This window comes from Rana temporaria, chromosome 1, assembly GCF_905171775.1.
Source record: "Rana temporaria chromosome 1, aRanTem1.1, whole genome shotgun sequence".
NCBI lineage: Eukaryota > Metazoa > Chordata > Amphibia > Anura > Ranidae > Rana > Rana temporaria.
In genome coordinates this window covers 336,529,011-336,554,119 of record NC_053489.1, presented here as the reverse complement: position 1 = coordinate 336,554,119, position 25,109 = coordinate 336,529,011, and the positions used below count along the sequence as shown (strand labels likewise).

The 25,109-nt window shown below is 42.4% G+C and overlaps 1 protein-coding gene across 5 annotated transcripts in view; it reads right to left on the bottom strand.

Moving 5' to 3' along the window:
* Positions 1-25,109, bottom strand: part of PALM2AKAP2 (PALM2 and AKAP2 fusion) — a 451,866-nt gene that overhangs the window by 66,635 nt on the left and 360,122 nt on the right. The window contains exon 1 of one of the 5 annotated variants that reach the window (XM_040361142.1): positions 9,459-9,867. The exons of the other annotated variants lie outside the window; for them this stretch is intronic. Within the exon in view, the coding sequence (XP_040217076.1) occupies positions 9,459-9,518 (60 nt within the window). The 5' untranslated portion in view covers positions 9,519-9,867. Of the gene's footprint in view, positions 1-9,458; positions 9,868-25,109 lie in introns of those variants that run through there. 5 annotated transcript variants of the gene reach the window in all.

Here is a 25,109-nt window from a genome sequence, read left to right as displayed (position 1 = left end):
ATTACTGCAACTCCCTCCTCATTGGCTTACCTCGGCATACTCTTATCCCCACTTCAGTCCATCATGAATGCTGCTGCCAGACTCATCCACCTTACCAACCGCTCTGTCTCTGCTACTCCTCTGTCAATCTCTCCACTGGCTTCCGCTCGCCCAACGAATTAAATTCAAAATACTAACAGCTACCTACAAAGCCACCCACAACTCTGCCCCCAGCTACATCACTGACCTAGTCTCTAAATACCAACCTAATCGTTCTCTTCGTTCTTCTCAAGACCTCCTGCTCTCTAGCTCTCTCATCACCGCCTCTGACGCTCGTCTCCAGGACTTTTCCAGAGCCTCTCCAAGCCTATGGAACTCCTTACTCCAATCTGTCCGTCTATCTCCTTCTCTATTAGCTTTTAGAGGATCCCTGAAAACCCTCTTTAGAGAAGCCTATCCTACCCACACCTAACAACTGTATTTTTATTTTGCCCATCTGATCATCCCCCCACAGCTACTACCCTTTTGCTCCACTTACCCCCCATTAGAGCTTACAGTCTAGAAGGGAGGGTTATGAGTGGTGATTTCGGGGGATTTGTGTTGAGGGTGATGGCGAAGAAGATTTATGCTATGTAGGTGGAATTTGTCCTGGAAGGGGGGGGGATTGAAGTGGTGGGGAGAAGATGTGCACTAGGGGAAATGTTAGGGGTAGAGTATTTGTGCTAGGCATGTGAATTTTTTTTTTGGTGGGTGGGGGGACGACGACAATTGAGCTGAGGATAATTACAGATTTCTTGTACGTCCTTTGCATGCAGGAGAAAGACCGCGGGGTCTGCCGGGATATCAAGGTCGATACATTTTTGAGCAATCTCGCGGATCACTCGCCAGAAGTGACTCAGACTGGGGCAGGACCAGAAAATGTGTAGTAGCATCCCCTTGTCGGCACGACAGCGCCAACAGAGGTCAGACGTCTCCGGAAAGAACCTGTGGAGCAGCACCGGGGTCCTGTACCACCGTGACAGGAGCTTGTTCAAGACATCGCTTTTATATCAAGGCAAAATGTATTAAAACATTTTGCTGGTCTTGCAAAACGCTCTAAAACCAAGTTACTCTCAAACCAAGGTTTTACTGTATATATAAACAAACAGGTAGATACAGCATAGTAAAATCTGGTCTGGTTGTGGGTTACTAAACCCACAACAGTAAAATCAGTCTGTATATGCAGTAAACCATGCTTGTTATACTCACTGTAGAACCAAAGGGGTTAATTCTCTGCATTGTGTAAAAAGGCTGTTTGATCCTGTCTTCTATGATAATCTGCTTCTTCCACAGTCCCCAAACCATCTCCTGACAGAACAGAGCCATGGGGGCAAGCTGCACATGCTCAGTTTGGTATGTATTGCTAGAGAGGTTTGTTTTCCCCCAGACAGAGAGGGTCAGGGGTCCTGAAGCCTCATAGGGCAATCAGGGGGGGGAATGAAATCTCCTCCTACAAGCTTTAAAGCGGTTGTATTGCCCGCTTGCTGACTTACCCACAGATAAGCCTATAATAAGGATTGCCTGTAGGTACAATGAATATCTCCTGAACCTGTACAGTTTAGGTGATATTTGCCCTGCTTGCAGCCACTGACATCAGCAATGCATGCGCTCTGAAGGTCTAGTGTATCCTTGGCAGGACCGATTGCTCCTGTGCGCATGCAGTCATCGCGGCTCCAGCCACTCACAGCGCTGGTGCCTGCGCACCTAGAAGAGATGCCAAGGGAACATATCAGCCCCCCTCAGCGGTGACTTTGTTCTAAGGCATGGGTCTTCAAACTATGGCCCTCCAGGTGTTCAGGAACTACAATTCCCATCATGCCTAGTCATGTCTGTGAATGTCTGTGTGTTAAAATGCCTCATGGAATGTGTAGTTCTACAACAGCTGGAGGGCCGTAGTTTGAGGATCCCTGTTCTAAGGCATTTCGTAATGATGGTAGTATGTGATGCATACTAGCTAGGGTTGTCCTGATACCACTTTTTTGAGACCGAGTACAAGTATCGATACTTTTTTTCAAGTACTCGCCGATACCGAATACCAATACCTTTTTTTGAAGGTCATGTGACAGTGGGTTTTTTTTTGTTTGTTTTTTTACAATTTTATTTTTTTTTTACAGTCACAAGACTGCCAATGAGAAAAGGTATTTAGCAGTTTAGATTTACTAAAATGATTGCATTCCCATGTTGTGTACTGTTGGAGACCAGATATAATGAATGCACGGTCCTGGGTTTAGTAACACTTTAAGTGCAGCGTGGAATTAAACAGGCCAAAAAAAAAAAACTTGCCCGGCTTACCATCACCTGATCTAATAATTGAATATTATTTTATGAAATGCATATAATAATGACCAGCAGCAATTGAACCTATTTTTTATCTGACTGTACACTGAAGGCTTTTACTTTTAAAATTATACTGCGCCTTTAAAAAGAAGTAAACGTGACTTATTGACTTTCAGCTAATTAAATGCTCAATTGGCTTGTTGAATTACAAAAGTGTCATACATTCAAGTGGTACTAGCTTAATGTAGCTTTGTACAATCTGCCTGAAACTCATCTCATTACAAAGGTGGCTCTCTACATAACAAGGCTTGTGAATTGGAAACACTTCATTCTGGGGACTCAGCAGGGTGCAGTAAAACAGGATCCATTCACTGGTACACAAGTGATGTTGCTGTACATATGGGGCTGGGGTCAACCGAGAACCATCCCAGAGAATGATAAAAAAAAAAAAAAAAAAAAAAAAAATGAAAAAACGCAAAGTACCAATTTGTTAATGGAAACGGATATTAGGATATAAATCCTCTGCTGGATCTTTGCATATAGTATTTATCTGTGTTACTAGATGATACGATTAAAATATACAGAAAGAATCCGAATTTAATTTTCTGCTACATTTTATTGCTTTCTGATGCCAAGTCTATTTTGCAATCAGTATTGTTATTTAATTTATAGGAACATTTGTCTCTCTGCTCCTCCGCTGTGTGCCTTGAAGCTTCCCCATAGCCTGGGATGACATAGATGACTTATCCTGCTCTGTGTGGATGCTGGCTCATTTTGGTTTTGTGTGTATTTATGTTTAATCAACTTTTTTTTTCTTTTTGCGGACAGCTTTTTTGAATTGTAATATTATATTTATTAACTTTTGAGCTTAGTGTGTTTTTGCAATTTAACATTTTGTCCTTATTGTAGATGGATACTCCTCTCTATTATGCTCATGTCCTGAACCGTCCCGAAGAAGTGGAATTCCAGTGAAATGCGTGGAAAAATGCTTGGATTAGGCCATGACTGTTTAAAATTTGTGCTTCCACTGATTTTATTTTATTTTTTAAAAGTTTGTAATAAAGTATTATGGTTGATTTTATTGAATGTTGTTGAAATTGAGACTCCTATTTGCAGCCTCCCATTTATATTATTTCTGGTTGTCACCCCTCTTATTTTCTTATATTTGGTTTGGGCTTCCTGCAAACAGCTGCGGGATGAAAGTCTCTCTATCCCCTCCGGGTACTCCAGTTTCCTCCCACACTCCAAAGACATGCTGGTAGGTTAATTGGCTCCTGTCTAAATTAGCCCTAATATGTGTATGTATGATCAGGGCTTTTTTTCAGGGGGGAACTCAGTTCCACCACCTCTGGCTCAGACCCTTTGGTGCCTGCACCACAATCACTTGTAAACACAGAAGTCTGGTTTCTGTGTTTACAAGTGACAGCTCTGCACTCTGTGTGTAACCCCCTGAACTCTGCACTCTGTATGTAATGCAATCCTGGTATTTAATGCCCCTTTAAGACCCTTCTACTGTTTTTGAAATCTGAACAGGGTCGTGGTTAAAGTGGAGGTTCACCCAAAACTAAATTTTTAACATTAGATTGAGGCTCATTTTGTCAAGGGGAATCGGGTGTTTTTTTTTTAAATCGAAGCAGTACTTACCGTTTTAGAGATAGATGTTCTCCGCCGCTTCCGGGTATGGGCTGCGGGACTGGGCGTTCCTATTTGATTGACAGGCTTCCGACGGTCGCATACAGCGCGTCACGATTTTCCGAAAGTAGCCGAACGTCGGTGCGCAGGCGCCGTATAGAGCCGCACCGACGTTTAGCTTCTTTCGGCTACTCGTGACGCGATGTATGCGACCATCGGAAGCCTGTCAATCAAATAGGAACGCAGAGAACATCTATCTCTAAAACGGTAAGTACTGCTTTGATTTAAAAAAAAAAAACACCCGATTCCCCTTGACAAAATGAGCCTCAATCTAATGTTAAAAATTGTTTTTCGGGTGAACTCCCGCTTTAAGTTCCTGCACCTATCTTCTGAGAAAAAAAGCTCTGTGTAGGATTGTGAGTTAGGGACATTAGAGATTGTAAGATCCTTGAGCGCAGGGACTGGTGTAAATGTATTTATATATATATATATATATATATATATATTATACATTTACACCAGTCCCTGCGCTCAAGGATCTTACAATCTCTAATGTCCCTAACTCACAATCCTACACAGAGCTTTTTTTCTCAATTTTTATTTATTACAGGGTGTATAAATATATATATATATATATATATATATTTATACACCCTGTAATAAATAAAAATTGAGAAAAAAAGCTCTGTGTAGGATTGTGAGTTAGGGACATTAGAGATTGTAAGATCCTTGAGCGCAGGGACTGGTGTAAATGTATTATATATATATATATATATATATATATATATATATATATATATTATACATTTACACCAGTCCCTGCGCTCAAGGATCTTACAATCTCTAATGTCCCTAACTCACAATCCTACACAGAGCTTTTTTTCTCAATTTTTATTTATTACAGGGTGTATAAATATATATATATATATATATATATATATATATATATATATATATATTTATACACCCTGTAATAAATAAAAATTGATTGCAATGGATCAAAAGTGGAATAACCCTATCCTAAGGTGAAATGCATATATGCACTCTGATCTTTACCAAATGTGATATCACTTTAATCAACAGACTTTATTAAAAAATATTTTGGGATAAATATATTGAGGTGTATAAATTAAGTAAATGTTGCATTAGAAAAAAAATAAAAATGGAATGCCCTTTGTCTTTTTTTTTTTTAACTATTTGTTGCCAATACAGACCTAGGAAATAAAACATATGTATCCAAATTTGCGACCAAATTAAATGAGACTCCTCATCCTCATTAGTGCTCACTGTGACTGGATGTCAAAACTAACACCCAGGTAGGGATTATACTGGCTGATGCACTCAGATTAGTGATGCTAGCAGGAGTCATTCTCCATTGTTTTTCATGTGTATTCGCATGACCTCAGGCACATATGTAATTTGACATATTAAACCCAAATATTACTTAATGAATAACAATTAAAACTGAACGCCAGGCTTGTCATCAGCTTCTTGCAATCCCTGTACAGCAGAGCTTAGACTAGGAGATGTAGAAGCAGCATACGGAGCTAATCAGTTATGAGGGAGTAGAAGACAGAAAGGGTTACTTAACAGCAGTAAATGAAAATGAGATTGTCTCACCTGCAAGAGGTGGTGCTGTGTATTACTGCTGTGTAAGTTAGGGTGTCCAGACATCCCCAGTTTCCGGGGACAGTCCCCGGATTGAGGACACTGTCCCCTGACCAAGTCTATCCCCGGATTGGATTTGAACAGGGGCTGGGGCAATTTCAAAGTCAGTGCAGAATAAAAAAAAAAAAAAAAATCCTACTAGCTTAGGGGGGTGTATATTTTTCCATTATCTGTGCCCCTTTCTGATGATCATGTGCTGAGCGGAGGAAATATTTCTTCAGTTTCAGGTGCATGCCCAATCAGCTCCGCTCGCATGTTCTTCTGCCTTGCCTCAAGTCCCGGCCAGCCGCCTGCCTGCCTGATCTTCCTCCGCTCCACACCCAGTAGTAGCCAGGGCCCGGAGAGTGAGACTTGACAGGCTGTGAGGCGGGTGGCGACAGGTAAAGAGTCGCTGATTGCCGCCATTACTAGTAAAAAAAAAAAAAAATTGTCCCCGGACTTTATTTTAAAAATCTGGTCACCTTAGTGCAAGTGCCGGTTCACACTATGCAGTGCGACACGTTCCCGTTCAAATCACATGCGATTCGAGCCATTATTCTGTATGTCTCAAATCCAACTGAATCTGCACTAAAATCATGCAGGATCCTTTGTTTACACCCATTCAGTCCGATTCTGCAAATTGCACTGGGTTTTGCAAACCAATTTTAGGGCATCATTAACTTAACACACCCCCGAAGCGGTTGGCATGAACGGGTGCAATTTGAATGCGGTGCGTAATCGGCACAGAATTTGCAGAGTGAACTGCCACTTATTCTCAGGGCCAGGTGGACATACGTCCAACACTCCCTGCCTCCTAGACGGACAATGCTGCAGTCTGCTTTGCGCCTTCAGCCAGAGTGGTTTCTCACTAATACAGGAGGGGGTGTTACTGGCCAGATCACCAGGTGAAAACAGAAGGAAAAAAGCCTAAGGCTAAGTTTCCAACTTTGGCGACCCCAAAGTTGCGCGATTTACAGTGCGACTTTGCAATCCGCTTTTTGATGCAAGGTCATGTGACCGGTGAGAACCATGTGAAAACAAGTCGGAAAAAAGTAGTGCAAAGACTTTTTTTTTTGGAGGCGCTGCGACTTGAGTTGCACCAATTAAAACGGGGACCATTGAAATACATGGGTTTTGACTTGTCATGCGACTACCCATGTGTCAAGTCGCACAACTCCTCGCAGTAGTGGAAACAGAGCCTAAAAAAATAAAAACTGATGCAGCCACCACAGCTAATGGTTGGTAAACTAATACATTCAGCTTTAGGTTTAATGCCACCAACTTTCTTCTTTGTACATACATGCTATATTGATGCTAATGCAAAAATTACTTAAATGGACATTAGTAACGACAGATTTGGATTGGTAGAGCTTAAATGTCCTTCTTGAGCTGGCTCTGGGCAGTCTGATGAAATTGACAATTAGAGGGATCATCACCTTTCACCGAGTCATGTGAACAGCGGTGATTAGTAGGCGTTTCACACCCATCAGAACATAATATAGTTTTACTTATACTACGAACCTGACTAAGCCCTCGTTCACATTGACTGTGGCTTTGAAATCGAGCGACTTAATCTGAAATCGCACGATTTCAAAGCCGCATGTCAGTGCGACTTCATAGAAATCTGTCCGGCTTCATGCACAGATGTCTATGCAATTTGCGTCCAAAATCACCAAAAGTAGCGCAGGAACCCAAGAAGCCAGCGTAGCCCCCCCATTTGAACAGTGCGTTTGCCAGCAGTAGAGTGCAACTGAGATTTGACCTGATGAGCAGTCATCATTGTACCTAACAAGCACAATTTAGCGCTTGCCATGCATTTCTCCATTAAAATAGATTAGGCAGCAATGAGAAACAGCAGGTTATCTTGATCTAGCTGAATTGGGCACAAGCATTGGGGGAGACATTTGCACAATTGCTCAACAAACATTGCATTATGTTGCTAACTCTGCCTGTGTATGTCCACCCTATAGTAAAGCGCTAGGGTTGCCACCTCATCCCTTTAAACCCAAACACATAGGAATTTCACAGGTTCTGTGGCTGATTACGGTGCTAATTAAACTCACTTGGTGTCTTAGCTGCATTGAAGGGGTTGTAAAGGTTTGGTTTTTTTATTTTCTAAATAGGTTCCTTTAAGCTCGTGCATTGTTGGTTCACTTACCTTTTCCTTCCATTTCCCTTTCTAAAAATTGTTTTTCTTTGTCTTAATTTGTCTGAAATTGACTTCCTGTTCCTCCTCAGTAAGCTGTTCTGGCTGACTAACCCCCATGGATGATGGGAGCAAGCTTACTGAGGAGAAACAGAAAGTGAGAAATTCAGACAAAGAAAAAATTTTTTTTTAGAAGGGAAATCGAAGGAAAAGGTAAGTGAACCAACAATGCACTAGCTTAAAGGAACCTATTAAGAAAATAAAAACCTTTACAACCCCTTTAACAGAGCCTTAGGACCTGTGTAATTCCACTGTGTTCTGGTTTAACCACTTCCCGACCGCCGCATGTACATATACGTCGGCAGAATGGCACGTACAGGCACATTGGTGTACCTGTACGTCCCTGCCTAGACGTGGGTCGGTCGGATTCCCGCGGGGAGCGATCCGGGACGACGGCGCGGCTATTCGTTTATAGCCGCTCCGTCGCGATCGCTCCCCGGAGCTGAAGAACAGGAAGAGCCGTATGTAAACACGGCTTCCCCGTGCTTCACTGTGGCGGCTGCATCGATCGAGTGATCCCTTTTATAGGGAGACTCGATCGATGATGTCAGACCTACAGCCACACCCCCCTACAGTTGTAAACACACACTAGGTGAAGCCTAACTCCTACAGCGCCCCCTGTGGTTAACTCCCAAACTGCAACTGTCATTTTCACAATAAACAATGCAATTTAAATGCATTTTTCGCTGTGAAAATGACAATGGTCCCAAAAATGTGTCAAAATTGTCCGAAGTGTCCGCCATAATGTCGCAGTCACAAAAGAAAAAAAAAACGCTGATCGCCGCCATTAGTAGTAAAAAAATAAATAAATAATAAAACTATCCCCTATTTTGTAAACGCTATAAAATCAAACCAATCGATAAACGATTATTGCGATTTTTTTTACCAAAAATAGGTAGAAGAATACGTATCGGCCTAAACTGAGGGAAAAAAATATTTTTATATATGTTTTTGGGGGATATTTATTATAGCAAAAAATATTGATTTTTTTTCAAAATTGTCGCTCTATTTTTGTTTATAACACCAAAAAATAAAAACCGCAGAGGTGATCAAATACCACCAAAAGAAAGCTATTTGTGGGAAAAAAAGGACGCCAATTTTGTTTGGGAGCCACGTCGCACGACCGCGCAATTGTTAGTTAAAGCGATGCAGTGCCCGAAAGCTGAAATGTCACCTGGGCAGGAGGGGGGGGGGGGGGGATATGTGCCCAGTAAGCAAGTGGTTAAACAAACCTATTTAGAAAATAAAAAAACAAACCTTTCAAAAACACTTTAAATTAGCCTTAGAACCTGTGTAATTCCAATGTGTTCTGGTTTAAAGGAATGGAGGTGGCAACCCTCAACAGCGGTCATGATAGAATAATGTAGGCCGCTATTGCTGGCCTCCATCTAAAGATAATGCCTGCCTGGTTGTGTCTGGTTTCCAAAGCTACAAGTCCCAGACCTGGAACAAGCATGCTGCAAATCAAAGTCAGATAACTCCTTATCTTCTCTATACTTGATCTTGTCTGGGAACAAGACAATATCAAAGCCAAAGCATCAGCCTGGAAGCCAGCCAAGTAGAATTTTTAGAAGAGGTCAGAAGTACAGGTTACATATTTCTCTTATGACAGGTACTCCAAGCCTAAAAAGCTGTATGTCTATACAGTAGATAAAAATGGAAGCATGATTCATCTTACCCGAACACCTTGATCCATAGAGAGACAAAGAACCTGCCATGGTGCGGTGTACCTGAACATTTTTACCAGTACTTAGGACTACAAAGAAGCTGAAGATACAAGAAGGGTCTCAAGACTGCTTGTTAGAGGCACTCATTTCCTTGGATGTAGGGTCCTCGTAATACAGTGAGCTGCTCTTGTGAGATTTTACAGCCTAGAGAGACAAAACTCCATCTGCATTTGAAGCTAGGGAGTCAGACTGTGAAAGTAAAGCAGGATAAGTAGCTTTCTCTCTCAGGAGGAGCTTAGATCAAACTCAATTATCACAGCAGCTTGAACCTACCCACCCCTTTTCAACTGCAGGTAATGCTAAGAGCCAAGCTTTTCCTCCCTGTTGTGCTTGTACTCACCCAATTCAATGAGATTATCAGACCAATGATTGTCCGATTTTTTATAAAAAAAAATGTAATACTAGTCTCCATATAGGAAACTAATAGGTACAAAAATCTTCGTACAACAGAATAAAATTTGAAAGTGTATGTATTGGTATTGTATTTTCAAATGAAAACTGTACTGATTAAACGCAAATCGTAAGAACTGGTATCGTACGAGAATTTTTTTTCACGTTTGTCCCTTCGAATCATTTTGGAAGAGAGCTGTGATGAGCTAATGATCAGATGATAATCTATCTCGTAGGATCGATTCGAAAGCGGTATTTTTTGTATGATATTCTGATTGTTTGTACTAGGTTTTATTGTAGGCATCTAATTTATTTTTACATATTTACATTTTAAAGCGGAGTTCCACCCAAAAATTGAACTGCTTTTCGTAAACCGCCCCCCCCCCTCCCCCGGTGTCACATTTGGCACCTTTCGGGGGGGGGGGGTGCAGATACCTGTCTAAGACACCGGGGGGGGTATACAGTCCTGCAGCAGTCACGCCCCTACCCGCACCCCCCCCCCACTGCCTTCCGGTAAACACACTGGGGTAGATTCACAGACAAGATACGACGGCGTATCTCCAGATACGCCGTCGTATCTCCAGATACGCCGTCGTATCTCTGAGTCCGGCCGGTCGTATCTATGCGCCTGATTCATAGAATCAGTTACGCATAGATTTCTATTAGATCCGACCGGCGTAAGTCTCTTACGCCGTCGGATCGTAACTGCATTTTTCCGCTGACCGCTAGGGGCGAGTATGCTGATTTACGCATCGAAATATGTAAATCAGCAAGATACGCGAATTCACGAACGTACGCCCGGCCGACGCAGTACATTTACACCGTTTACGTTAGGCTTTTCCCGGCGTATAGTTACCCCTGCTATATGGTGGCGTAAGTGCGGCGTAGCAATGTTAAGTATGGCCGTTGTTCCCGCATCAAATTTTTTATTTTTTACGTCGTTTGCGTAATTCGTCCGTGAATGGGGCTGGACGTCATTTACGTTCACATCGAAACCAATGACGTCCTTGCGGCGTACTTTGGAGCAATGCACACTGGGAAATTCCACGGATGGCGCATGCGCCGTTCGGGAAAAATGTCAATCACGTCGGGTCAAGCCTAATTTACATAACACACGCCCACCTCTTCACTATTTGAATTAGGCGGGCTTACGCCGGCCTATTTACGCTACGCCGCCGCAACTTTCTTTTAAGAATACGGCACTTGCCTGTAAAAGTTGCGGAGGCACAACGTAAATAGGATACGTTACGCCCGCACAAAGAAACGCCGATCTACGTGAATCTACCCCACTGTTCCCAGCAGAGCGGGGACCAGTGACGGAGCGCCGCACTACTCGTGCATGCGCAGTAGGGAACCGGGCAGTGAAGCCGCAATGCTTCACTTCCCGATTCCCTCACCGAGGATGGCGGTGAGTGCAGCCAATGGACGAGCGATTGCTCAACCTCGGCTGCCGACATCGTGGGCGTGCTGGACAGGTAAGTGTTCATGTTTTAAAAGTCAGCAGCTGCTGGCGGCTGAACCTCCGCTTTAAAAATAGACGCAATTCCATCTAGTTCAACCAATGGAAAAAAAAAAATAACAAAAATGTATTTAAAATCTCCATATAAAGAACACAATACTCACAGTTGAAGTATTACCTTCCAACATCAAAATAGATGTCATTGGTACATAACGAAACTGATTCATTATTATGCATTTAGAATTAGTACAGAGAGTAGTGAGTAAGCATGCAAAGTGTAGTTGTTAATCTGTTACTCTTATTATAAGGGTGGCCATAACTTTCAAATTATGTTTCTGATCCGACGCTTTATACAATGCTTCAATGAGGGTTGGGCCATTTATGATTGCACCTTGGAAATCAAAAACGATTGCTTGTGTTGTTAGAGTGAGTGAGTGAGTAACTTGTATGGCGCTACAAATGCAAACTAAATCGCCTCAAGGCGCTTTTTGTATCCAGTGTCATCCTGTGTCTTTAGAAGAGGTGGGCCTTACATTTTTTTCTGAAGGCCCGATGGTTTTCTTCCATGCGGATGTCCGTGGGTAGAGCGTCCCATAGCTGTGGTCCTTGGACTGAATATTTTCAACAGTGCTGATTTTCAGCTTGCTTTCAGAGTGCAACTGCACTTGCAAAATGCGCAGTCTATTTGCCTATAGTAAATCAACCTCATTCGATTTTAGTAAACTAAACATTACACAATTATTTAGAGTGGCATTTTGTCCAAATAAACCCCGCTCTCCACCCAGTATTCTTGGGAAGATATATGGTATGTACCTTCTTTGTCTTAAAGTGGTTGTAAAGGCAGAGGGTTTTTTACCTTTATGCATTTTGTGTGCAGTTTCCCTCCCAACCCCCACCCCCAGCTTATACTCCCCTGAGCCTGATCTTGAGCTAGCAATGTGCATGAGAGCCAAAGCTCTGTCGGTTTTCTCACTGCTCCCTGGCTAAAAGCCATTGGCCCTCACTGCTGTCAATCACAGCCAGTAAGGAGGGAGCGGGGGCGGGGCGAGCTGCGCTCTGTGTGTCACCTGGCTCGGGAGTGAGCATGGGAGTGTGCACGCATGAGTAATCACATAACAAGTGAACTTGACAGGACGGAGTGGCCAGGAGCGCCAGCGGGGGACCCAAGAAGAGGAGGATTAGGGCTGTTCATTACACAGAGCAGGAAAGTATAACATGTTTGTTATTTAAAAAAAAAAAGTTTAGAATCACTTTACCCTCAATCACATTAAGACGTATTTAGAATAATCATGACAAGTATTTTACCATTTTTCCAAATACAAGTATATTTGCATCTTAGAGTGTACCAAAACCAACATATCCAAAGGGGTTCCTGTCTAAATTTGCACCAAAGAAAATTACATTTCTTAAAAACATTTGCTAAATATTTTAGGTGCAAAATTAGGCTTGTTACCACATTCACACTCTGTCAATGTCTATATGTGAATTGTATAACACTGAGAGTATGCGTTGAAACAATATAAGATCTTTCCATGACCAATTGGTTGACCAATATAATGTACTGAATGTAGTGTACAGTTGAACCTCGGAATACGAGCATAATCTGTTCCAGGAGTATGCTCGTAATCCAAAGTACTCGCATATAAAAGTGAGTTTTCTCATTGAAGTCAATAGAAACGAAAATAATTTGTTCCACATTGACTTCAATGGGATGCAATACCGAATGCGGCAGAGGTGGGGGGGGGGGGGGCAGAGAGCGTCGAAAACGGACGAAAAGGCCCGAGGACACTTTGGCTTGTTTCCTGCGCCCCCGTACCTCAGGCCAAATGAGGTACTGCAGGCCAATGTTCTGCTTTTCTCGGCTCCTGCGCCCCCGTACCTCAGGTAAAATTAGGTACTGCAGGCTTATTTAGCTTGAATTCTGCTCATCTTGCGAGTCAACACTGGCAAACCGAGTCAGAATTTTAAAATAAAAGTTGCTCGCAAATCAAAACGCTCTCAAACCAAGTTACTCTTAAACCGAAGTTCCACTGTATATAGAAAGCTTTACACATCTGCTCAGCATGCTCCGTGCTGCAAACCCCTCAGAAGCTGGGCAAATCCAACTCAATGGTAATAGCTAAAACCCATATAAATCACTGTAATACAAAGAGTGCCAAAAAATGGGCAGTAGAAGCATCAGAAAAAAGAATTCAGATAACTGTGCAGATCTCTACAGTGATGCTTTTATAGAAGACTACTGAAAAAAGGAAACATATTGTCATTGTAATTTTTACCTTGTTTGTAATGATATATCAGTAAAATACCTAGAAAAACCTAGTAATGTCAATGACAATACATTTTCCTACAGAAAAATGCAGGAAAATCCTTCCATATAGAATAGTATAAAATTCACGTAGAGCCACTTCAAGCTGCATTCCGTAGAGAGGCCTATAATACAGGAATTCCAGCACCATGGCAATGTAAAACACTCAAGTATTGTCTGCATTTCAGGTCCCACATATTAGTTCCGCTGGGCAAACACCTCTCAATATTAGGGTTTCTGCCCTAAACACTGCACTTCCAGCATAAAAAAAAAAAAAATTGGCTTTTATCAATTTTTTTAATTAAAAAACATTTAAGCTAAAATCCCAGACAGCTTAGCAATATACACATGTCTGGTAAAAAAAACATGACATCACAAGCCTCAAGATTTTAAATTTTGTATCGACAGTGACTGCATATCTGTGCGAGTCCTATATACAGTATTTACAGACATGGGAAACCAATCCTCATCTTCTTAATGCCTTTCCAATTTTAACCATTAGATAGGCTTATTCACAAATAAGTTACTGCATTAAAGACAATTATTAGTAATAATGCAAATAAACATACCATTGAAATGTTTTGGTTTATAAATTGAACATTGTTATTTCTATTATAGTATTATACATATTAGTATTAATATAATACAAAATGTTTGGAATTTAGGTGATACCCTATGGCAGGGATAGGCAAACAGTAGCGCTCCAGCTGTTGTGGAACTACATTTCCCACAGGCACCCATCCACACATTGGGGATAACGCCTTGAGCGATCCTCACAACCTCCCAGGTCTACTTTGACCAACACAGAAATTGTGTCCTAGGATTTCCATGGGCATCTTGACAACCACTTGTCTGTATACCAGTCAGCAGGGCTTCGACCTAACCCTAGCTCCATATATTCTTATGGGAGTGTTCCATGTGAAGCTACCACTATTTACCTTCTCGTGCATTTAATCTATGCACATGAACAACATTGGGGAGACCTACACCTACCTTATCAGCGAATGCCAAATCTCGCATAATACCAACTCCTGAAGCCCCTGATGATGGTTTTATAAGAACCAGAAACGCGTCGGGCATTATCTACCATTTGGAGAGTGTTACAGTTCTTTGTTGTGTATTGTATTGTGTTATGTTTTTTCTTTTTGCCACTCGGCACACGCTTTAATATTTTTTGGTGATTCCATATGGCTATGGAATATGCTTTTTATGTTTTTATGTACTTTAGGTGCTCTATGTGCGTTCTGAGCCAATGTCAACAGGTCCACTTTGTCCGAATAAAACATATATTTTTTATACCTGTACTGTGGGGGGTATCTATCTTTTTCCTACATTTCCCCATGAGGCATTGCAAGGCTGGCAGTTACAATTACTCCCAGAGGCATGATGGGACGTTGTAGTTCTGCAACAGCTGGAGAGCCTCAGGTTGCGTACCCTGCCCTACGGGAAAAGTTAATTTTATTCAAGATGCTTTTTCGAGCATTGCTATAATAATAAAAATATAATGCTAATTTCAATGTTACAAAGTATGGGAATCTTCACACGTTTTGTTGTCCAATGGCGCTTGCAACGTAACCTATGACCTAACATCGATATACTTTCTTGGGCCATTTCAGATAGAAAAAGAATGAACTTACCAGCATGTCTTCAGATTCTGGTCGGATTCCAAAGCAGTCAAAGGAAACGCAAGGAGAACATAGAAGCGCCATGTATATTAGGATCTACTTAAGACCCAGCACCGCAATGGCAACAATACTAACCACTTTAGCGCTGTATGTGGAATATGTTTCCACCTCTATCATCAACTGGTGAAATATCAAATATACTACTGTAGGAGCACCACCAACTGAAGACGTTGTCCAAGGTCAATTAGAAAGTATAGAGTCCCAGAATACCAGTGTGACAAGCACAGCTGTACTGAAACTGCAAAAAGGCAGTGCAACAGAATACTTATCCTGCTATTCGATTAAAATTCCAGGAGACGCCTAATTCACCATTGTTTTCATTGTTTACCTAAAGGTTTCTGTTGACAGTGCTAACACATGCTATTAAGTCCTAGGTGTCTCATTGGCACATCCCTATCTGTAGCAGACATGTTAATAAAGCATTTATTTGTACATGGATTTCCATTACCCTTAGAAAATGTTCAAATTTTTGGCGCAACTTTCTGATGTCACCGAGGAATTATATTTTAAATGTAGGCTTGGGAACACATATTAATTAGGAGTCTTATATGCCTTAAAGTGGTTGTAAAGATTGTTTTTTTTTATATATAACAAACATATCATACTTACCTCTACTGTGAAGCTAGTTTTGCACAGAGTGGCCCCGATACACGACTTCTGGGGTCCCCCGGCGGCTCTCGCGCTACTCTCCACATCAGGTAACCCCCTAGGAGTCACCTTGCAGGCGCGCTCCCGAGTCATTTCTTCGGCATCCATAGACGCTGAATGTATGACTCGGCCCGCGTCGTTGGATTTGATTGACAGCAGCGGGAGCCGATGGCTGCACTGCTATCAATCTATCCAATCAAGAGCCGAGAACCCAAGAAGAGGAACAACGCGTCTCTGCCGGGTGAAGTTCCAGGGCTCAGGTAAGTAAAACAGGGAGGGGGGGTTGGGGGGCCAGTGATTGCCAGAAGTTCTTTCACCTTAATGCATAGGATGCATTAAGGTGAAAAAAACACAAGGGTACAACCCCTTTAAGTAAAGAGTACATCCATGTATCCATTATAATGCTTGTGGATTTTTAAGAGCTGGTTCACACTGGGGCGACTCGTCAGGCGCCTGACGAGTCGCGTCCCATTCAATGCAATGGAACAGTTCTAATAGGAGCGACGCAAGTCGCTCCGACTTAGAAAAAGGTTCTTGCACGACTTCGGGGGTGGCTCGGGGCGACCTGCATTGACTTCTATACAGAAGTCGTTTTGCGGGTCGCCTCTAAAGTCGTCTTTAGGACGACTTGCAGAGCCGCCCCCGAAGTCGTGCCGCGGAAGTGTGAACCAGCTCTAACTGTTAAGCATTATGTCAGCTATTACAAATATTGACATAACTGGGATGAGGCTATTATACTCATTTTTTTTTTAATTATAATATGGGCTGCATGGTGGCTAAGTGGTTAGAACTTCTGCCTAGCAACACTAGGGTTGTTGATTTGAATCCCAACCACAGCTCCACCTGCCTGGAGTTTGCATGTTCTCCCTGTACCTATGTGGATTTCCTCCAGGTACTCCGGTTTCCTCCCACACTCCAAAGACGTGCTGGTAGATGTTCTGTCCTAGTATGTGAGTTAGGGGCTTTAGATTATAAGCTTCTTGAGGGCTGGGACTGATGTGAATGTACAATATATATGTAAAGCGCTGCGTAAATTGACAGCACCTTATAGGTACCTGTAATAAATAAAATACTAGATACAAGCTGTTATTGGCAAAATGCCTGTATCAGTGTATTGTGGAATGCTAGATGCTCAATGATGCCTGGTTGGTACTACTGTGCCCTGAGGCTATATAGCTTAGCTAATTGTGGGTTATGCTTTATGTCATGTTAATATGAACATAGTCTACTCTATGGTGTCTGGGGATGTGGCCAGAAAAGCTCAACTTCAACAGCCATAGTTTCCTGTAATCACCTCTGAGACGTCTAAGTACCATTACCATCATTTTAAGGGGGAGAATTTTCCTCATGAAATTTGAGATCGTGACTGTGTGTGTGTGGAGGGGGTAACAAAGTGGCAACAAATCAATAATCAGCAATTACTGGATGATGTAATGTCTGAGACCGTAAGCACAGGGTGACTGCACACAGAAAATAGCTTTTTCAGAGCAGAATGAGGCATAATGAATTTGTTTAAGAGTTTTCTTATATTTCTTATATGTACATCTTATATGCCTTTCTTCATATTCAGAAACTGATATTGTTTTCATTAGTGATAAATATATACAATGTATACCCAATGTAGTTTTACACACCACAATTGTTAGCAATTGTTAGCATCATGGGACAATTTCATCCCTTGTATCAATACCTTAAACCTGAATTATGAATGAAATATATATACAAAAGGTATACTGTATATTATATTATTTCAGTTCTTTATTTACTAGTAAATCACTAAATGTAATTCAAGCCGTATATAACCAGCTTAACATATATTGTATGTTTGGCCAACACAACCAATGTCAGAATACAATAGTGTGGATGGAGGAACCTTTTAGATTTCAGCCCGCTAAAAAAGAGAAATCTATGCGTTTATGACTAGGATGAATGTACTGAGCAGAAACGTATAGAAATGAGTCCATTGATATGAGCCTTCTTCCCAAAACAATAGTCATTGATGGATTGGCAAATAATCATCTCATGTCTAAGTAAAGCTGGGTACAGACTAAAGCCTTATACACACGATAGGACTTCCATCGGACTTTTCCGTGGATTTTGGTCTGAATGGGCGTTGGCCGTGAACTTGTTCTGCATACACACGGCCAGAACATTTTCAGCCAACTTTCACCAAATCACATGGTTTTTCAGCTCTTTACCTCCACCCTTTGGGCAACTTCTACTATTGCTGGCTGATCTTTAGCATTGGTTTTCTGAGCATGCGTGTTTATACTTTGACTTTAGTCCAATGGACTTGTGTACGCACGATCGGATTATCCTCCATCGGACATTTGTTGCCGAAAAAGCGAACATTTGACCGATGAAAAACTAAAACAATTGTCCGATGGAGGCATACCACGGTCGGATTGTCCGATTGAAACACAACGTCGGACCGTTGTTGTCAAAAAGTCTGATCATGTGTATGGGCCTTAACAGTTTTTCCAGCTATCTCCCCACTGAGCTGTTGTCTCCTGACAGGAGAACGGCCCCCCACCAGAACACTCCGATCGGCACTCTCTGTCATTGGCTGAGAGCGCTGATCAGGAGTCGGTCAGCTGCTGGTTTTCCAGCTTTTGTTGGACCAGACGACATATACACGCAGAATGTCGGCCCGTGTGTTTTTTTAATCGGAAAATGTCTACCGACATTCTGCCCTCATGTACGGGGCTTAAGAAACATAGTCCAACCATAGACAGTTTACCAGGAGCTGGCGGAGATTCAAACCATGTATAGGGAGCTGAATGTACCCAAGTCGATCAGTCAACTTGAGTACAACCAGCCTTCCAGATTTTACATGCGATTTCTGCCAGTGGCTGGTATAGCTGTTCTCCAAGCAGGGATTGCTTCCCCTGCCTCCCCGCTGGGAGAATACAATGGCTCAGTGGGAGCGATTTCATTGTATTGATGGGGGAATAAAGATGTGGTTGCAGGAAAAAAATTGCCCCTTGTATAGCCTGCATAAGACTTGGAGGACATATCCTTTGCCTGAGACTTTTCAGGTGTAGTCAATTGCCTGGGTTGTATTTAGGGAAAAAGGGGGGAAAGGGTTGTCCCGATGTCGATACTAGTATCAGTATCGGGACCGATACCGAGCATTTGTGCGAGTACTTGTACTCGCACAAATGCTCCAGATGCTTGACCCAATACTTGGTCGGCGGCGAGCGGACTCAGTGGGCAGGCGGCGTCAGTAGGCAGATCGAGCGGATTCAGTGGGTGGAGAGGGTAGCGGCGTCAGTAGGCAGAACGGGCGGAGTGGGCGGACGGCCTCAGTGGGTGGAGCGGTCGCCGTCAGCGTGGACTTCCCGACGCCCATCTTGGTACACCCTGCACTTGGCCACAGTAAGCCAGCAGCTGACATCTTGTTACACCCAGCCCATATAATTCGGGCTGGGTGTAACAAGATGTCAGCTGAGACTTACTGTGCAGGGTGTACCAAGATGGGCGCTACAGCATAGAATTTAAAAATACTTTCCTCATGTCATTTATTGTTGCATTTCAGTGCCTGCCCATAAATGGCAGCCACCTGTGGAATGAATTATTCTGTGCATTCATTTTTGTGATCACAAGCTTTTGGAAGTGGTCAAAATTGCCAAACGTACATTCCTTCATTGAGATTACCATCATTATGTCTTAGTGCACCATACCATGAAGCGAACACAAATAGCGCCAAAAAATAAAACAACATCTATCAACATCTACCTAGGATGCTGACTGATTTGAAATTAATTATGCAAAGCTATTTTTATCAGTCTTCCGATTGCTAATCTTTGAAACAAAATGTCACTGATTGTTTGGTAGATTGAAAAAGCTCCCTGTAGGTATGTCGTTGGTGACTGTTTTATTTGGCGTTTTGTATACCTTGAACCTTAAAACAAGAAATTATTAGTTATCCCTTGAGATAGTTGCTGAGTTATTTGTAGGCACTAGTTTCTTTCTCAGTGTGGGAGTTACACTACAGAATATATTTTACTAGCAGCTGTGTACAAGTGGCAGTCTTAAAACCAACATTCCTTGAAAGGAATGCATGAGGTCATTAAGGGCATATTTATATGATGAAAGGAGTCAAGATTCTCAACTCCCCTCTCCCACTGAAAGCATTAATAACATTTTCATAAAATAATGCCGACCTTGTTAGTTTTGTGTGGCATGAGGTTTCATGTATTAATAACTCTGCTCCTTAAAGAGCTTGGTGGTAGGCAATATGATAGCGTTTAACGTGCCCAATATGTAAAGCAGGAGTGCAGGAAGTGAGCATTTAATGAATAAAGCTGCAAAGCTGTTAATGCTAAAATCTCAAAATATTATTAAAAATTAATTAGTGTATGTATGTATTAATTGTTCCAGGGAGTAATGATTGTAACTGCTACTGACAGAGAGAGGAGGCATTGTTGACCCCTTTTCAGAAGGATTCCTACAATAGTGTTACTGGAGCAGCACTTAAGCTGCAGAAAGCTGGCCCCAACTTTATGGCTTCGTACACATGACCGTGTTTCTCTGCAAAAACCAGCAAGAAACTTGCTGGGAAATATTTTTTTGCAGAGGAAACGGTCGTGTGTACCATTTTCGTCGAGGGGAAACTGTCGAGAAAATCGTCGAGCCAAAAAAGAGAGCAAGTTCTCTATTTCCTCGATGGGAATGGAGAACTTGCCTTGTCGAGTTCCTCGACAGCCTAACAAGGAACTCGACAAGGAAAAACGATGTGTTTCGCCCTTCGAGTTCCTCGGTCGTGTGTACGAGGCTTATGTGATAAGTCCCATCTGCACAATAAGCCCCCTTGATCAGGTTGGGTTTTAAAAAGTTCAAAGTAGGACTAGGGCAAAAAAATATAGAGAAGAGTAATGTAGAGTTATAACCCTTGTCAGGTATTTTTCACATATGTGTCCCATTGGGGAAATTTCCCTTTACTTCCTTACCCATAGCCAAAACAGGAAGTGAGTGAAAATCCCTCCCAAGTGAAGGAATCCAGTGTGTGTCGCCAAGGTCAGCAGATCTAGTCTCGCTATATGACAATTTCCCCTCTATTCCTGTTTTGTTGGCAACCCAAATTTGGGGATTTCCTTTCACTTTCAATGGTAACAGTAAACAGGACAGATGGAGAGGGTAGACCTTCCTAATGGGGGCACAAACAGTAGTAAACAATGGACAAGTGTTCTTATCCTACTTACTCTATCCAAAACTTTAAAAAAAGTTTTGCCTTTTGTTATACTCTAAAATAGCATCCTCCACCTCTATTTCCGTATTAGCTGTACTAGTGAGAGAGAAAAAAATACCATAAGATGACAAGGTTCCCCACTTCTGCACAGCCTGGCCACAAGTAACTTCATGCTTTCTCCGGCAAGCAACAGTCTTTGAGCTTTGTTTTAAAGTTTTATTAGGGGGTAATAACTTGGATAGGATAGGAATAGGGAATAGGAATTGTGGATGCCAAGCTTGATAGCAACAAAACCTGGGACAACTCCATCTCTGTACAACTCCAATTGATTACTATTTTGGTAGCTAACAGTCTCTGTTAGAAAGCAACAGCCCCTTATGGACTAGGAACGTCAGTCCCTTTAGAAAGTAGCACAATGTGTTGTGAATTGCATCCTAGGGGCAACTCAACTCCCTTGTAGACACTGGTCCCAGCACTACCAACTGCAGGGAATACAGCTCACCCGGCTGCTTCTTCACCAGTCTACCAGACTGACTCTCTTCATTCAGTCTATCCAACTGATGTCTGGGCAAGGCTAGGGTAGATTTAAGCACACTGCTATCTTCCAGAGAGAACGGCTACATATAAGTTCCTGCACTGTGTTGTAGTACTCTCACTGTCCTCCATGCTCCCGCCTGCCTCTCTGGTAAGACTCCTTCATGCTTCTCCTGTTGTCAGAGTCCTTCCTAGGCCCGCACCTGGGCCCTGGCCGAGGCAGAGCACCCCCCCAGACTAGGTGGTTCACCCTCAAGGATGACCGACAGTCTGCTCAGCATTCCGTATTCATCTTCCAACCCTACTCTCCTGCTGTCATTACTCATTTATTTTTAAGGGTTGGCTTAGCCCCATGCCAGGCCCACTGCCAGAGATTGATCAACTCCCCCAAGTATGCAGAACAACCCTCCTAGCCTCCGCTCTCAGCTTACAGAACGTTTTGCAACTTTCCAGAAACCAGGGGGAGGCACAGAGTTGTCTGTGTGAGTCACCACCCTGACCTAAAGTAAAACCCATAACCAAGTTAAAGATTCAAAGATTTAAGCATGACCCAGACATAAATTTCCCTGTGCTTACTCTAGTAGCACGTAGAGGGTGCTACACATGTGATTGGGTATTCTTTGCAAAGTGAAGCTTCACCTCATTTACTAAGCTCTGGAGCAAATGCCTTGCAGAATGCAACTGCACTTGCAAAGTGCACAGTCTATTTAATAAATCAACCCCTATGGAACCACTCAAGGCAGATTAATTTGTGCTTCTATAAATGGAGAAGGGGGGTTAAAAAGGATGGGACATAGTTGGCTGTTTTGACAGGTAGGTGGCTTTTATCAATCCTCACAACAGGGAATTATCATTGTGGGAATATGTGGAGGGGCAGAGGACAAGCGATTTAAATGAAGAGAGCAGCCACCAGCATATGGAACACTTCTCATATAATGTAAGTACTTTTCTTTGTGCTGATCTAATAAAAATGGTTAGGGGCTGCTTTGGGGCCCCTTGCAGTACCTAATTAGCCTGTCCTGTTTTTCCTAATAAAAGTTATTCATGCATTTTAAATGCTAGATATTAATTTTATCTTATTCATTTGACTTAATTTAAACAAATGTCTTTATGGCCAGTTTTTGGCAAAAGATAAAACTTTCAACTGACTTAAAGAATTAGTAAGGATTTGTTTCTTGAACTAATGACTTAACATTCAGAGCATTCTATCCAACTGTATAGATTGAGATGCTAAAAAGAGACTTAGCAAACATTTCTCAGTTGATACTAGAAAATTTGAAGGACAACATAACAGGCACAACAGCACCACTTGGAATTCCATCCTGAAGACACCTCAGTATGTGTGCACCACTACATTGATTCTAAATAAAATAATGGGCTACCTGTGGTATTTTTAAAATGTGTTATTTTTTCATGCTTCAGCATTGGAATGCCAAGATATTACATACGTAACAGCAGACCTGGAAAATTGTGGCCCCAAGGGCCACATCCAAGCCCCTCTGGCTGTCCCTATGCAGCCCTTGATGCCCCCACTATCAGCATACCTCTCTTCTCACTATGGAAGCTGACAGACTCCCAGAGGCATGCTGACAGATGTTAATTTGAAGAACTGCAAAAACTGGAAGGAGAGAGCATGAGGAGCTGAATGCTACAGCAGGAAAGCTCAGTTCCGGTCAGAAGGCATTGCTTAGGACCAGTGGCGGCCGCTCCATACAGGACACAGGGGCGCTGCCCCCTTAATTCATGCGCCCGATCCCTAATCTACATGCAGGGCGTCGATGCACGTATTTCAGTGTTTTTTTTTTTTTAAGCACATGATTAGAGGCTGAGCCTTTAATTGGCTTAAAAAAAGGGTGGGCTCGGGGTGCACTAAGCACACCCAGTTGTGTGTCAATTGCAAATTATTATTCGCTGTTGTCTTCCTGCTTCTCCTCTGGCCTATCTGGAAGCGGGGTCTAAGACCTGGTTGGCCATGAAGAGAAGAGATCATATTGTCTGGTATCGGGGGCAGGGAGAATGTACAGGGAGATCCGGGAAATGTCTGCCATCATTGGAGCATCAGAGCGATCTCTGCCAAGAGCCTGACTGCATGAGTACCGCCCACCGAGGGGGGTGGAGTGGTCTGTTTGTAGAAAGGCCCTATCTAACTCAATGGGCGAGTTTAACAATGTTTCCTGAATAGTAATAGCAGGTCACAGATTTTGCTTATTGCCTGAAGCAGCCCATTAAGCTTACGATAACTATACAATGAAAGCAGCAAGTTGTTTTTAGTATATATATCAATCATAAATGAAAGGGGTTGTAAAGGTTTGTTTTTTATTTTCTAAATAGGTTCCTTTAAGTTAGTGCATTGTTGGTTCACTTACCTTTTCCTTCCACTTCCCTAAATGTTTTTTTTCTTTGTCTGAATTTCTCACTTCCTGTTCCTCCTCAGTAGGCTTGCCCCCATCATCTGAGCCGTTCTGGCTGGGAGTTAGTCAGTCAGTGTGCTCCCAAGGGAGGGGGTGCTGTGTTCACAGTGTCTCCCCACAGGGATGAAATCCCAAAGGAGGGGGCGAGCACACTAACTAACCACCAGCCAGAACGGCTCAGATGATGGGGGCAAGCTTACTGAGGAGGAACAGAAGGTGAGAAATTCAGACAAAGAAAAAAAAGGGAAATCTAAGGAAATAGTAAGTGAACCAACAATGCACCAACTTAAAGGAACCTTATTAGAAAATAAAAAAACAAACCTTTACAACCCCTTTAACTTTGTATGTTTAAAACCTGCTTGTTATTAAGAATTATTTTGGCTTATAGGCTTATAGGCATATAGTTTGAATTTTACATTTGTTTACATCTGAATTTATCCATAAGAACAGGTCATGCATCACAGTTTCTGTAAAGTTCTCTAATGGGGTGATACAAGTCAACCAGCTAGTATATTAGGCTTTGAAGGCTAATTATGTGTTTAATGCTGCTTGATCTCAAGTTCCTAAGAAATTATGTAGCAGTTAGAAATGTTCAAAGTAATAATCCAGAAAACATTGCACATCTTCGGCTAGAATTGAACCCTTATGTGTTTGTAGATTTGTATAACTCTAAGGCCCCGTACACACGACCAGTTTCCTCGGCAGAATTCAGCTTCCGACCGAGTTTCTGGCTGAATTCTGCCGAGGAAACTGGTCGTGTGTACACTTTCGGCCGAGGAAGCCGACGAGGAGCTCGGCGAGGAAATAGAGAACATGTTCTCTATTTCCTCGTTGTTCTATGGGAGCTCTCTCCCCGCCGAGCTCCTCGGCGGCTTCAGTGCTGAACTGGCCGAGGAACTCGATGTGTTTGGCACGTCGAGTTCCTCGGCCGTGTGTACGAGGCTTGACATAGTGTCTTATATGCAGCAGACAGAAGAAT